This window comes from Vulpes vulpes, chromosome 7 (assembly GCF_048418805.1).
Source record: "Vulpes vulpes isolate BD-2025 chromosome 7, VulVul3, whole genome shotgun sequence".
Taxonomy (NCBI): domain Eukaryota; kingdom Metazoa; phylum Chordata; class Mammalia; order Carnivora; family Canidae; genus Vulpes; species Vulpes vulpes.
Genome location: NC_132786.1, coordinates 97,256,717 through 97,271,680, shown reverse-complemented (window position 1 = coordinate 97,271,680; position 14,964 = coordinate 97,256,717). Strand labels below are relative to the sequence as shown.

The 14,964-nt window shown below is 32.6% G+C and overlaps 1 protein-coding gene across 9 annotated transcripts in view; it reads left to right on the top strand.

Annotated features, from left to right (window-relative positions):
- The window catches only part of SNX13 (sorting nexin 13), a 119,061-nt gene extending 104,895 nt beyond the window's left edge, over positions 1–14,166 (top strand). For all 9 annotated transcript variants that reach the window (XM_025993179.2, XM_025993180.2, XM_072764464.1 and 6 more), the window contains 6 exons: positions 1,730–1,891; positions 3,401–3,472; positions 5,789–5,934; positions 6,177–6,245; positions 7,927–8,039; positions 10,625–14,166. In XM_025993179.2, the coding sequence (XP_025848964.2) occupies positions 1,730–1,891; positions 3,401–3,472; positions 5,789–5,934; positions 6,177–6,245; positions 7,927–8,039; positions 10,625–10,872 (810 nt within the window). In that variant the 3' untranslated portion in view covers positions 10,873–14,166. The remainder of the gene's footprint in view (positions 1–1,729; positions 1,892–3,400; positions 3,473–5,788; positions 5,935–6,176; positions 6,246–7,926; positions 8,040–10,624) is intronic.
- Positions 14,167–14,964: the final 798 nt, after the last annotated feature.

The window sequence follows — 14,964 nt, the reverse complement described above, 5'->3', positions numbered from 1 at the left end:
GCTAAGTGTATGCTTATGCTGGTGATCGTATTTCACTCCTCTGCTTGGTGATTTGCAAGATTTTTTGTGTGTGTGTGTGTGTTGTTTCAAGCGTGTGTTTTAAGGCAAATCCTGTTTTTGGAAATCTTGTCATATAGTGATGGACTCTTTTTATGCTTCTAAAATTTTGCTTTTTTCAGGATTAGGCATCAGAATCAACTGTGGAGGTTTTTCCATTCCTCCTGGTTCACCCATTTCCTGTCCCCAGTACAGATGCTTGGGCTTTTTACCCTCAGAAATTGAAAAATAAACAGAAAGGAAAGGAAAAAGAAATGGATTCTGTAGGTCTAAGATAGTGCACAGGCAGCTATTTATTTATTAACTAATTCACTATACAGATTTAGGTTAATTTTAAAAGAGCATCAATGGTAGTTTAGCCCATGTCTAGATAATGTGAGGCCACGTATACACACACTCACACGTAATTTTACACACAGGTGCATATGCACACACAGCTTCATCTTTTATCCTTTTTATTTCTATATCTGTGTACCAGTGGTAGTGTTTTTCAAACCCTTCTTTGTCTTTGTTTTTGTCCGTTGATTCTCCTCTGAATTATTCTGTTGTGACATTGTCCCTCCTAAATGTTGCATATTCCATCAAGCACATCTAGAACACTATTGGCTCAGCTTAATCCAAAGAGTAACTAAAACTCCCAATTATTTTACAGCTATGTTGAAATTCACCTTTTTTGTTTATTATAGTACTTATTTAACCTTTTCTAGTTTTTCTTAATGGAAACCGTGAAGGCATAGTAGAGTGAAGGAGTTTTGTCTTCTTGATATCATCTCTTAATATTGTGCTATGTTCCTGAAGTAGTGAAGTGTTTCTTTTTCCTTTCCTTTTCTCTCCTTTTTTTTTTTTTTGACAGGGACCATAATTTGTTTCTGCATTATTCTTATGACACTCTTAGTTTTCTTGTAGTTTTAGTGATTTTCATTTTGTGTTTTTTTTTTTTCTGTCAAAAATCTCGGGTTCCATATGCAGACTATTTTGGTTTCTAGATGCTTCTACCTTTCTTAATTGAAATTATCTGACATTTGTGCAGTCAGAATGTCAGTTTTAATGCTTCCTATTCCCCTGGAAATTATTCGTTTTTATGTTTCTGATCATGTTTTATAGTTTTTCTATTCTGTCTTACTAAAGGATTCTGTAGTCCCTCTGTAGATTCTGAGCATGTAATTTACCCAAAAAACTATTTTAAAAAATAAATCTTGTTACTTGTTAGTTATGTGAGCTTTCTGCTTATTTTTTCTGCTTGTTTATATTTCAGGGTCTACTCAAAATACCTATGTTATTGTTGCCTTGAATTGTAGCAGGAGTATGTTTTGGCTAATTCCATTTGCCTCGATTTCTGTTTTGGAAAATGTTTTCTTTTTTCCAGAATTTCTTTAATAAGTAAGGCAGGCAAAGCTAGTAATCACTCCAATATATATTATTTTTTATATAACCTAAAGCTTGTACTTTCTAGCAATAGCCTTATCACCCCAGTGTTTAAATCATATATTTGTGTGTGACAGTACATTTTGAAGACAGTAGTCCTGTATTTTTAAAATGCAATAAGATATTATAGACTAGAAAATGATTGCATTTTTTTTCATGTGTGTTGTGCTCTGTATTGTCCCAGGCTTCTCAGTTAAATAATAAGTCTGATTCAATGAAGTCATAGTATAATATTTTTTCCCCTTAGATGGACACTTTTGTAAACCCACTTCGAAATTCTATGAGGAATGTTTCAAATGCAGTTAAATCCCTTCCTGATAGCTTGGCAGAGGGAATGACTAAAATGTCTGACAACATGGGCAAAATGTCAGAAAGATTAGGTCAAGACATAAAGCAATCATTTTTCAAGGTAAGAAGATGTTTTCAGTAATCAGTAATATCTACAGCAAACTATTTTTAAGTCAACTAAGATTTACTCAGCTCCTGCTTAGATTTACCTTATTTCCTTTCAGAAGTACAAAGCTGTATACACACATAGTCTTATAAAGAATAAAAAAACTGAAGAGAATAAATTCTTACTAGAAATGGATACTATAAAATCCAGTCCTCAGGTTTTGCTGTGATAGAATTTTGAAAGTCAGTGAAGTTAACAAACATCCTTTGTACTACTACATTCTATATGCCATTTTTATTTCATAGTGTTCTTAAATTTTAAAACAAAAATAGGTGCTTTTATGCAAATTAGCTATACTAGTATTCATCAGGAAACATAAAGCCTAATTTCTCCTGCTTCACCTGACCAAGTGGCTAGGAGATCAATGACCGAGTGGCTAGGAGATCAAAGGGAGGACAATTCTCAAAATCATTAGCCTCTGGGGCCATCCTTTACTTGTATATACTCATGAGTAGCATAGAAGAATTTTCAAGGAAGCTTTTTCATTACATTGCAGACCATGTAGTTTCTTGCTTTCTGATTTCTACTTCTTAATAATCTTGACCTACTTGTTTAAAGTTATAATCAAAACTATAAAAAAAACCCTATTACTGTTAGTGTTTTTTATTTATTAGATCATGTTTGAATGAAGAGGAAATATATATATGTATATATATACATATATGTGTGTATATATACACACACAGGTAGAATTTATTTAAGAGACAACTCCTGAAATAATGTGTGTGTAAATCCATACTTTTCTATTTATCTCATACTTTCTCTGATGCTTTATCTTTGTTTCTAATCATGGGGACATACACTAACACTGGAAGTGAGGATTTTACAGTACCACTTCTGCCAGTAACTACTTATATGACTTTGTACAGAAGTCACTGAGCTTTTCCCAGTTCTTTTTTCCTTACCAGCAATGTGAAGGGTTTATAGTAGATGATCTTGGTGGTCCCTGCCATACTGACAAATGCTTATCAGCTAATACCAGTCTCTCCATTTTCCCCATAACTTATATTATATATCAATAGGTTAATTAGCTTTTTAAGTTTATTAAGTCTATTAACTGTTAAGCTTTCCTTATGGTAAAATAAAGAAGATTGGAATTCTCTTCTCTGCCTGTGCTACTAACTTTTGGCTTTTAAATAATTTAACCTTTCTTAGCTTTAAGTTCTAAAAAGTATAGGGGTTTGACTAAGTAATTTCCCCTTTGATTCAAAAGTCCATTTTTTTAAAAGGAAAAAAACTGTAATGATAATGAAGTTATCACACTTTAACATTGAGCTTCTAATTGTAGATAGTTAATACTTTTTAATACTAAGTAAACTTATCTATCATTCCAAAAACCAAATTAAATGCTATTACTATGTTTAATATTAATTTTGATTTCTTATTGTATTGTGTTCTTTCACTATCTGCTTTAGTATGTTTATTTTGTTCTGTTTTTATTTTTATTTTTTTAAATGTTATTAGGTGCCCCCTTTGATTCCGAAGACTGACTCAGATCCGGAACATTGTCGGGTCTCCGCTCAACTTGACGATACTGTGAGTTAATTTTACTTTTGGTAGTATTCAGCTGTAATTGAAATCATACTTGGCAGATCTTTTTAACTTTTTAATGAAGTATAATATGTATATCTATAACTAAATACCTATGTGTATATTATTGTATGTGTTAAGTTTGATGAATTCTTACAAACTGAACATGTCCATGTAATCAGCACTCTAAGCAAGAAACAGAATGTTACCTATACCCCAGAAAGCCCCTAATGCTCTCTTCCTGTCACTATCCTCTCCCCTACCAAGGATAATCACTATCCTGACTTCTACCCTGCTTTTATACTTTATATAAATGAAACTGTAAGGTATGTACTCCTTTAAGTCTGGCTTTTTAAAAAAATTTTTTTTTAAATTTTTTTGCTCAACATTGTGATATTCTTTCATGTTTTGTGTGATTGTAGTTTCTTCATTCTTGTGGACTTATAGTACTCCATTTTGTAAATATAGTACAATATATTTGTTGTAATATGAATAATACTCCTGTGAACATTCTGGTACATGTCTTTTGATTAAAAAATTAAGTGTACATTTCTTTTGGGTCTATACCCAGAAATGGAATTCCTTGGTTAGAAGGTATTTATAAGTCTTAATAGACACTTTCAAGTAGTTTTCCAAAGTGTTTGTGCTGCTTACACTGCTGCCAGCAATGCATGAGAATTTCAATGCTCCATAGCCTGCCAATATTCAGTATGTTATGTCTTTTAAATTTTAGCCATTCTGGTTGTATCTCATATGGATTTCCATTTCTCTGATGACTGTGGAAATGTTGAACCTTTTTGCATATGTTTATTGGCCATTTGGGTGTCTTGTCTTGTGTCTCTAGCTCTTTCCTCTATTTTTCTGTTGGCTTGGCTGTCTTTGTCTTTTTTGATTAACAAGAGTGCTTTATATAATCTGAATAGTGGTTCTTTGTCAGATGAAAGTATTTGTATATTGTGAATATCTTCTAGTTGGTGTGCTTTTGTGTAGTGTATATATAGATATATATATATATAATCTGTGCCTACTGCAAAGTCACAAAGATCACCTATGATTTTTCTTTAAAAATCTTTTTTGTCTTATCATGCCAAAATTTAGGATTGGTTATCTAAGATTCATTTTTGTGTATGGAGTGAGGGCAGGGGCCAGCTGACCCAAGCATCATTTACTGAGAAGGCCCTCTTTTCCCAAGTGTACTGTCTTTTTCCCTTGTCACAAATTAGATTCTCGTATATGTTTGGGTCTGGGCTTTGTATTCTGTTGGATTAGGCAGATTTATTTTAAAATTATAATTCTATCCCTTCAGTTTTTCATTGAATTTCTTATGATAAACTGTATTAAGCAAAGATAAAATTTTATTTGCTTTTTAAGGAATATTTTAGAATGTCTTATTATGAGTTATGCTGGTATAATATCCATAACATCATACCTTCTGTTAAGGGTTTTTACAGTTTAGGTTTTTATTAGAACTGCATGTCACATCAAACTAATGAATATACTCAATCAGAAAATGATTGGAAAGAGTATCTTAGTGATGAAAGAATTATAAAATTACTGTCAGTTATATACAGTTTTATTGTAGTTCTAAATCTCGTTTTTGCTTTGTATATATTTTTTCACATCAGAACTTTCCAGTTGTCTTTACTTTTTCAACTTTGATTTTTGCTCTTCTCCTAGTTGTCTTTTATCTTTAATTTTTGCATTATTAATTGAATATTCCCATAATAAAAGTCTACAAATTTTTACTTGTTAAGAAAATTTTAGAACTATAGTGAAATATGCCCTTTGTAATAATGTTAACTTAGTTATATATTGAATTTTATCTTAGCTTCTTTTTCCTGAAAATATTTAAGTATATATGACTAACTAACCCAGCAAAATAGGTTACTCGATGTAGATTATGTTTTGTTCTATTAAATAAGGAGAAATGTTGAGAATATTTTGTTCTTTTCAAAAAGAAGCTCCAGATAATCAGCAAAGGGGGCTAGCATTTGCCTTAGCAAAGTAGTACAGACTCTACTAAAAGTAAAAGAGCCAGATTATTTTTTTCCTAAGACACCATAGATCCACTTTGAGAAATTTTTTTCACTACCACTTTGGAATTGTAGGGTTGTGAAATTCTGTATTTTTTCAAAATGACTGTTAAAAATATATGTTTTTATTATTAGAATGGAATATTAGGTTGTGAAGACTATAGTACAACTTGTTCTCTGATCTCTGAAATAGAGTACCAGTCATTTCGTAAAAGCAGCAGAATTAGCCATTCATAGTAGATAGGTAACTCAAATAAATGTATTTTTATTTCTTCCCATATTTTGTCAGGTGGATGACAATATTCCACTTAGGGTAATGCTGCTTCTTATGGATGAAGTATTCGACTTAAAAGAGAGAAATCAGTGGTTGCGAAGGAATATCAAAAACCTACTTCAGCAGCTTATTAGAGCCACTTATGGTGATACTATTAATAGGTACTAATTTTTTTTTCATCCCTTAGAGTTGTTCTTAACTTTTAAACTTTTACTTCTGGAAGTAGACTGCTCATTTAAAGGAGAATTTTCTTCTCTTGAGCCTTTTAAAGATCATTAAAACAGTCTGTTGTTCTCACAGCTAATTTACATACAAATTAAGTTACTCCATGAAAGGAGTGTTTCTTTATTTTATACATCTTCTAAAATTTTGACCCTACTAATTTAAATTTCTTTACTTTCAGAAAAATAGTTGACCATGTTGATTGGATGACCTCACCTGAGCAAGTAGCCGACTTAGTGAAACGTTTCAGGTATATCTTAAGACACAGTCACTTCTTTCAGGTAGTACAGAGTTTAGCATTGTTATCACTAATTAACTTTTACTGCTTTGTTTTCTTCCTGACCATAAAGTTGGTTTTAGTCATCACTGATGAACAAAAAGACTTGTAAGAATTATAATAAACATTTGTCCTCTGGATCTTTTGATCTTTGTTTCTTTAAAACCAGAATAGAAAAAAGTATAAGAGAATAATCTTTAAAATGTTGATTATGTTTTATCACAGTAATGTGGCTTTAAAGTAATTGAAATCCTTGATTTTAAATAAAAATTTAAAAAATGTATGTCTCTGGCTATGGACTAATTATTGACTTATTCAAACCTCTGAAAAAAAAAAGGAAATTAAGAGCAGTGGTACTCCAGTTCATATGTTCATCCTACAAAAATATTCTGAGCCCTTCCTCTGTGCCTAGTGTTTTGCCAATCACCAGGGACTGAGATAAAATGCAGTCCCTTCAAGGAAAGCGCAGCATAGTCAAGAAATAAACCTCATTTCTAAAACTGAAAGATAAGCAAGGCATAAATATTCATGGCATCATATGCTTTGAAGTAACAGGAGCAAGAAAGGAGCTGTCAGTATTGAACATTAACTATTTGCTTGGTGCTGTGCCAACCACTTTATGCATAAAGTGCACTTGATGCACTTTCTCATTTTACCCTATTTTATATGAGATAGGGATTTTGGTCTCCATTTTGTTACGTAGATACTGAGGATCAGAGAAGTTTAGCAGCTTGTCCAAAGACTCACCTTCTGGAAAGCGGGGACCAACAGATTAATCTGAAGCTGAGTTTCTCCTCTTTCTACCAGACTGTTGCCAAAGGTCAGACCACCTGCCCTGGCATGTACCTTCTCTTTCAGGGCAGGTGAATGATATTTGGTTCACTGTGGAACAGTGATTCTCAGCCTTGGCTGCATGTTGGAATCACTTGGAGAGCTTTAAAAAAAATATTGACATTTGGTTCCCATCTTGTGTCTGACATGATCAGTAGAAGGCCTGAACATTAAGATTTCTTAAAGCTCGCAGGTGTTTCTAATGCTCAAAGTTAAGAACAACTGCTCTGGGGAGTCTCTCTCCCTCAGACGAAACTCCCAGATGGAACCTTAGTGTGTTTTGTTCTTGCTTTTTGACCTGTGAATTGGAAAATAGGAATCAAGTGCGAGTAAAGGCGAATAGGGCATATATCTAAGTGGAGTGTTGTAATCAGTCTAACTGTAAGTTGAAGGTTCAGGATTTGTTTAATGTTGGCTTAATTATAAGGGTACTGAGGAAGATGAACTTGAAAGTATCCAAATTCAAGATATTGTGGGGTTGTATTTGGATGAGATCTTCAATCTCATTGAGATCAGAGGCTTACTTTGAGTTTAAATGGCTGTGATGTGGTCCTCTGTGTATTCCATTTTGTTATCTTTATCATTTGTTAGTGTTTATAAGTTATTCCAGGGGAGAATTCATCTGTTAGTTTTCTTATGTATATCCTTTTACAGCTAAAATTTGACCCTGTTCTTAGTATTTGTTAAATGTCATACCTCTATAAAATTTCAAAAGTGTTTCTGCTTTCTATTTACATTTTTGTTTTCTGTAGAAAATTGGAATAATTTTACTACTATCATTATAAAATGAAAATTACAAAATATATTTAATTTTCTTAAATAGAGATGCCTTTTGGCCAAATGGCATTTTAGCAGAGACTGTTCCATGCAGAGATAAAGCTATTCGAATGAGAACAAGAGTTGCAGGAAAAACTAAATTACTTTCAATTATGCCAGGTGAGTGAACAGATTTGGTAAAAATGTTACTAATTTATAGTTTTTCTGAATTTTGGGCATTAAGCATGCTGGTTTAGCCTCCTCTTGATTTTAGTAACTACCGTTTAATGGCTTACCACATATTGGGCACTGTTGCTGTGCATTTCTCTTACATTTTTCACTAACATAACAGCATTAAGAAACTAGGCACTGTTAACACCACAGCTTTATATGTGAGCAAATAGAAGTTCAAAGAGGTTAAGTACTCCAGCCCAGGTTCCAAGCTAGGAAGTGACTGTTGGGCTTCTGTTCCATGGTGAGCAACTTGAAAGCCAGTGCTTTCAACCATGAACAAAAAGTGATGCTTTTAGCTACTTCATTTGCTCCCTGAGAATAAGTTGATGATAAAATATATGAAAAATAAATAATAAAAGAACATCAAGTGTGAGGTTTTCAGGAAATGTTTGTTCTACTTCGGAGAATAAATTCTTTCAAGGAATCCCTTTACAACTGATTGGTCCATTATTCATCTCTGTTAAAACACGAATATGATTCCAAAGAACATATACTTAGTGGCATTCTTTTGGTCTAATTTGAATTACTTCTTTGGAACACTGCTGTCTTACTACACTCACTTTGTTCCCCTTTTGACTTCTCTCAATAAGAGGGCCTGTATAATATGAAAAGAAATTTTGTGTGACTGGGTCATTGTTTGGCCCCTTCTTTAGTTATGAATATCTTTGAAAATAGTTATCTCTTCTCCACATTTTAATTATAAATATTGAGTGGAAAAGGAATATTTATGAAGTTCATTAGCTTCATTTAATATGTTTCTTTTTCTATAACTTTTTCTTTAATTTAGAACTCTTTTTTTTAAAAAAAATTATTTACTTATTCATGTTAGAGAGAGGCAGAGACATAGGCAGAGGGAGGGAGAAGCAGGCTCCTTGCAGGGAGCCCAATGTAGGACTCAATCCCAGGACTCTGGGATCACACCCTGAACTGAAGGCAGACGCTCAACCACTGAGTGGTGTCCCGAACTCTATTTTCATCATAGATTTAAAAATCTCTCTTTTGTCTGTTAAGTTGGAAACTTACCACATGGCTATTAATTCTGTCCTACAAACTATGCTGTTGCTTTTGGAGAAAATAAAGCAAATAATAGAAATAACATTTTTGAAAAATAAATGAGAATTTAGGATTAAATATTTTTTAATATGCTGTTAGCATAAATCAGGTCGTGCTGTAAACTGATTTATGTAGCTGAAAGAAACTAATTCCTTTGTTTAGTAAATATCGAGAGTATATCATATGCCAGGCCTTTCTTTGCACTTATCTTTGGCTTCTTGGAGCTTCCATTCTATTAGGGAAACACAAGCACAAGGCAGACAAATAAATAAGGCCAGTATGTTAGCTAGTAGTAAGTGCTGACAAGACCAATAGTACAGGAAGATGGAAATGCTGGGTAAGGTGCAATTGTGTGAGAAGAGAACACTTGTGTGAAGACTTCAGGGAAGTGAAGCTAAATATAAAGGTGTATATGTTTATATATAAATAATCCCTTACCTGTTTTTGGTAAATTCATAAGCCATTTGCTTTAAATTATATAGTACTCCTAGATAGAAACATGCCTCTTGGAAGTTTCATGTTTCTTTTGAAAGCAGTTAGATAGTATTTACTGCTCTTTGGGACCCTGATTATAAATAATTAAGGATAACCCCGATTCAAGTATCTGTAATAATGTCATGGTGCTCCACACTTTGCTCACTCTGATAGCCATTGCACTTTTTTCCGTTCTTCTCTCCACTTTCTTTTAAAAAGAATCTAAAACATTAGCTGAACTGTATAGTGCCCCTGTGTTTTGAACCTGCCTTGTTTTTTCCACTTAATATTCATTTGCTCATTGTTGTTCTCTGCCTCAGAGTTAATCCATCATCTGTTTGTGCCTGTCAAACTCCTGCCTAGGGAGCAAAGTCTCCTTCATTTATCACTTACTTGAAGAGAACCTTTCTTGATGATCTACCATGTGGAATTGTCCTCTCTGTAAATGTCTTTATACTTGGGGTACTTGAGTGATACTGTTACTGTTGCACACTTTTTGAGATCATTAATCAACTTTCATACATCATTTACTTACAGTATTTCTTACTGTGCATTAGACACAGTAAGACTATGCATAGTGTTTTAGTCTTTGCAGATCACTTTTCAACATTTCACTAAAGCTCTCTAAATTCTAACAGTTACAAGCATTTGGTTATTATAAATCTCTATTTTACAGATAAACTCAGGATGGGTGAATATCATATAGATACTAAAGGACAGGATTGTAATTCTTATTTGGGGTTTCACAGTCTAGATCCTGTTGCTTTTTTCCTGTGCTTTATCATCCCCAGTATCTATTATTACATAAGTAGATGGATGCATGCAGACGTGTAAATTCTAAGTGTCAATTATAATACATAGCTGAAATACATGAACTAAATACCTCCTATTTATTACCTTGCTGTGTACTTTACATTCTTTAGTTAACTTAGAGCATAGTTTGGCCTTGTGTTTCCTCTGTATGAATAATGACTTATGTTTATTTTTTCCCCTTCTTCATTTAGATGAATTGAAGCACATTATTGGGGCTGAGACAACACGGAAAGGTATTCTTCGTGTCTTTGAAATGTTTCAGCACAACCAGTTAAATAGGAGAATGGTTTATGTCTTCTTGGAAGGCTTTTTGGAAACCTTGTTTCCACAGTATAAATTTCGTGAACTTTTCAACAAACTGCATTCACGGTCAAAGCAGATACAGAAATATAAACAGAAACTTCAAACTACTCAAGCGCCTTCTTTACAGAAAAGGTGACACTCCAATCTATGAAGCTGGTGTTCATTTTGTCCAGGACTAATAATATGGACAGATCTTCTGGGGCTTAACTCATATACTGTCATGTCGCACCAGTCTTTTAGTGTCTCAAAATAGATTAATAATACATCCATAAGACTGTGGTTCTTCTCATCCTCATCCATAATCCAGCCACTACCAAGAGAGATTTCTGTGTCTTAAATGATTTGGTGCATATTTTTGCAACATTGAGAGGATACTGCCCCCTTCTCAAGCAAGAATGATGTTGGTCTCTTCCATTTCAAACTAATCAGCATTCTCCAACAATGACAAAGTGCCAGAATGTATACATGAGAGCTAAGGAAAGCACAAAACAATGGTTCACAGTTAAACTGGCTAATTTGTTTAACAGTGGGAGACTGAGCAATGTATGATTTGGAGGGATTTTTTTTTTTGCATAATTTTATAGGTCTTTATCAGAATTTTGATATAATGTGGATTAGCCAGGTGAATGATCTTTGGAACATCTGCTTCAGGTCTGGGGAAAGTGACAGGATGCCCTTAAAAGTATGAAATAACCTTATACCCTAATTACAGTTTTGTGACAAAGTAAAACCAATCAAAAATAGATTTTGATTGGATTTGTTATTCATTGGTATAAAAGATTTTAATTGATTCTTATGTGCTTTGGGGCTCTATTTTGCTCTTATGGTACTCAATCATAAGTTTTCTTTTGGTATTCTGTGTGCAAAAAAACGTATAGTGGCACTCTCACTTAAGTCTCAAAATTATTACAGTTTTTTTAATCTTTAAGAGATTACTGATTATATAATAAGGAGTATAATCTCTTGAAAGAACTGCCAAATACATCCAGTTATTTTAAAAATATGGAAATTTAAAAAAACAGCACTATTGAAAGTTACAGTGTGATAATTTTAAATTGTGTGATCTAGACATACCTTAGGTGATTGCAAAAGTAGCAAATCAAAGGATTAAATGAGCTTATTAGTCCTATGTAAACAGAAAAATTCCTAATTCTATTATTGTGTATATATATGAAAATAAATAATGAAAACAGAACTATAATATTTTTTAAAATATGCTTTTATTTATATTTTGCATAATGTAAAATTCTACTAAATAAAGCAAGTTGGCGAAACCCCTGGGTGTATACATTTAAGTCCCTGAAATAATTTTATACCAACAACAACAAATTACCTTTTCCAGTTTTGGAACCTCTGCGTTTCTTATAGTTTTCTCATTCTCCATTTGTCCATCTTGGAAGTCTTCATATCCCTTGTATGTAGGATTTCTGCATACTTTTAAATACTTACACTGACTAAGGGTTTGGGTATGTCAGAGTTTTTTGTTTTAAAAATATTTAACACTACAACCTTAAAATAGTGAAGCTACTTATCAGACCACTGAGCCAAGATCCTGGTATCAAAAGAACGTCTGGGTGCTTAAGATAAAGGGACAGAGTATCGGTATCCCAATTATTTGGGAGCTTTAAGATTGGAACAAGATGTTATTGTCTTGTTTTCACTGAGATCCTAGTTACAAAGTGAAGCCTAATAACAGAATAAAGCCTTCCTTTAAAGCTTTATAATAATAATCATATTTATTAATAATGCTGTTGTGCATACTTATGTATGCATATATTCAGCATGTGTTGCATGTCTAACGAATTACATAAATGAAATCCTTTTCATTGCAACTTGCAAATGAGAAAAGATCCTTATTGACTCTGGTGGAAGAAGTAATATTTTTTCTTCCCAATGTGTCTCTCTTGCTGCCGTGGTCCCTCCCCATGCCCCAGGCTTTAAAAGTGAGGATTTGTGAAACATGTCTGTAGAAAGCAACAGCATGGCCATAAGTGCAATGATTTTCAAATATACCCTTTCCCATTTTAAGTATATTTTTGACATAAATAAGTCTAAGAGTAAACAAGAATTCATTTGAGAGCCTAGTGTGTACATATGAAAAGCGTTTCCAGATAATGTGAGGAGTGCTGGCCATCAACCAGGGAAAGAAAGGTCCTGCAGGATTGCAACTTTTCGTAACAGAGCCCTGCAAGGTAACTGCAATCATACCAAAAACTATGAGTAAATGAGTTTTTTAAATAATTTTTGTTTTAAAGAGTTTATATTTCAAAAGCAGAAATGTCAAATGGTTGTCTATGTAAACGGTTGTGCATTTTCTCTATGCACATCTATGTTTTACATCAGAGAGAGCTATGGTCATGCTAAAATTAGAATACTTTTTGAATGACTTGGTCAAGCTGTGTGTAAAATATTTAATCCATAAGTCAAGTACAGTGTACTATGTTTAATAAAGTTATTACATTTAATGCATTTATTGCATATATAAATATATACCTGAAGAGGCTTTAAGTCTTCTGATATTTGATTTTTGAATGTGTTTCTATGTCAGTGGTGCCTTTAGGCAAGAACCTTCAAAATTGATCATTCTCTGTTTGGGTTTTCTGATTTTTTGGGGGGGTAACCTATAAACTATTTAGAAACTATCACTACTAACGTATAGTTCATTCACCTAAAAATTGATTGTATGATTTAAATATAGCACTTAGCTGGGCATTTCCTATGATTAGGGTGTTCTGAATAGTTGCTGAAAAAATTGTGCCATTGACCAATGGATGCACTTGGTTAGCCTTAATTTAAAAAAAAAAAATTAAAAACTTTCTTGAATATTTCTGTTCGCTCATTTTAAGTTTGTGCTGCTGGTGTTTGGAAAAAAATCAAACAGTTAAGTGCTACCAGAAAGTGTATCAATTTTTAAAAAATTAAGAACAATATAAATTTCACATTCTAAAATTTTAATTTTGTGCAATATTTTCATTTAATGCATGTGTATTTGAGTAATTGTAAAATAAATGAATTTTTAATGTTTTGAGATCTAGTTTAAACTGTCTTCTTAACCCAACGACTTACATTCCGTTGTTTCTGCATCCTTTTATTTAAGGACTTGTTTTAAAAGTCTTTTTTGTCACTCCTTGTAAAATTATTTTGTTATTAGTAAATTTTGCTTATAGGAGTATGGCTCCTGTATTACAAGGGAAAAATATAAAGAGCACATTTTAGGATTATAGTTGTTAAAAGATAACTTGTGCATATCATTGTACAGTAAATGTCAACTGTGTGCCTAACTATTCTATCAATACTTTCCTTCTTTAACAAAGAAGAAACAACAATCAGAATGTCAGTTATTTTTATTGAACTAAAAGAAGATTAAAATTTTTATTTGGTTTGCGTTATGTTCTGTCCAGTAGAAAATACTAATAAAGTATTAACAAACCTTTTTGTTGAATTTATTTAGTAGTGATATATTCTTACTATTTTAAAAAGTGCTTGTTCAATGGTCTTAGTTTTAGTATCTGTATTTTCCTTTCTTTTCATTTTAGAAATCAAGCAATTCAAGTTCCAGATTGATAGAAGAGCTGTTGAGTGATTACTGACAGCTTACTGGATTTAATTTTTCCATTTATGGGGCAAGTAATTTATGATCACAGTGTTGTAGAGACTTTACACTTACCTATCATGTGAAATTATAAAGTAATTTTCCCATAGAACAAGCTGTAATAAGTAATCTATTAACAGTTTTTGATCTCATTTTTAATTAATATTTTAGATGCTTCAATTCTAAAGGCAATAGATTCAGTACTCACAATGTGGCTATGTCTGATTGGTCATAATATTTTCAGTCTTGCATCTGTATCCATAGACTTCTCAGACATCAGCTGTACTTTTACCGTACTGTGGACAGGCATAGTATTTATCAAAAGTGCATACTCTAAAATGTTGATCCCTTTAAGATGTTTCTGGGCAGTAATTTTATACTTCCATGTAACTTATGCAGATCTACATACTATTCCAAACCCTAACATGTTCCTTTATAATCCAAATGATACTATCAAATTTTCTGAAAAGTTCTGTAATAAATAAGTCTGTTTAATTTTGTTTGCCTAACTTCCCAAACTTAGCCACAGAAACTTTTGTGATCAACACCAGTTAATAGCTTGATGATAATGTTCCCAAAGAACAGGATTTGGAAAATTTTAGATGGGGAGAAAAAGTGAAGCATCCTTAATTAGGG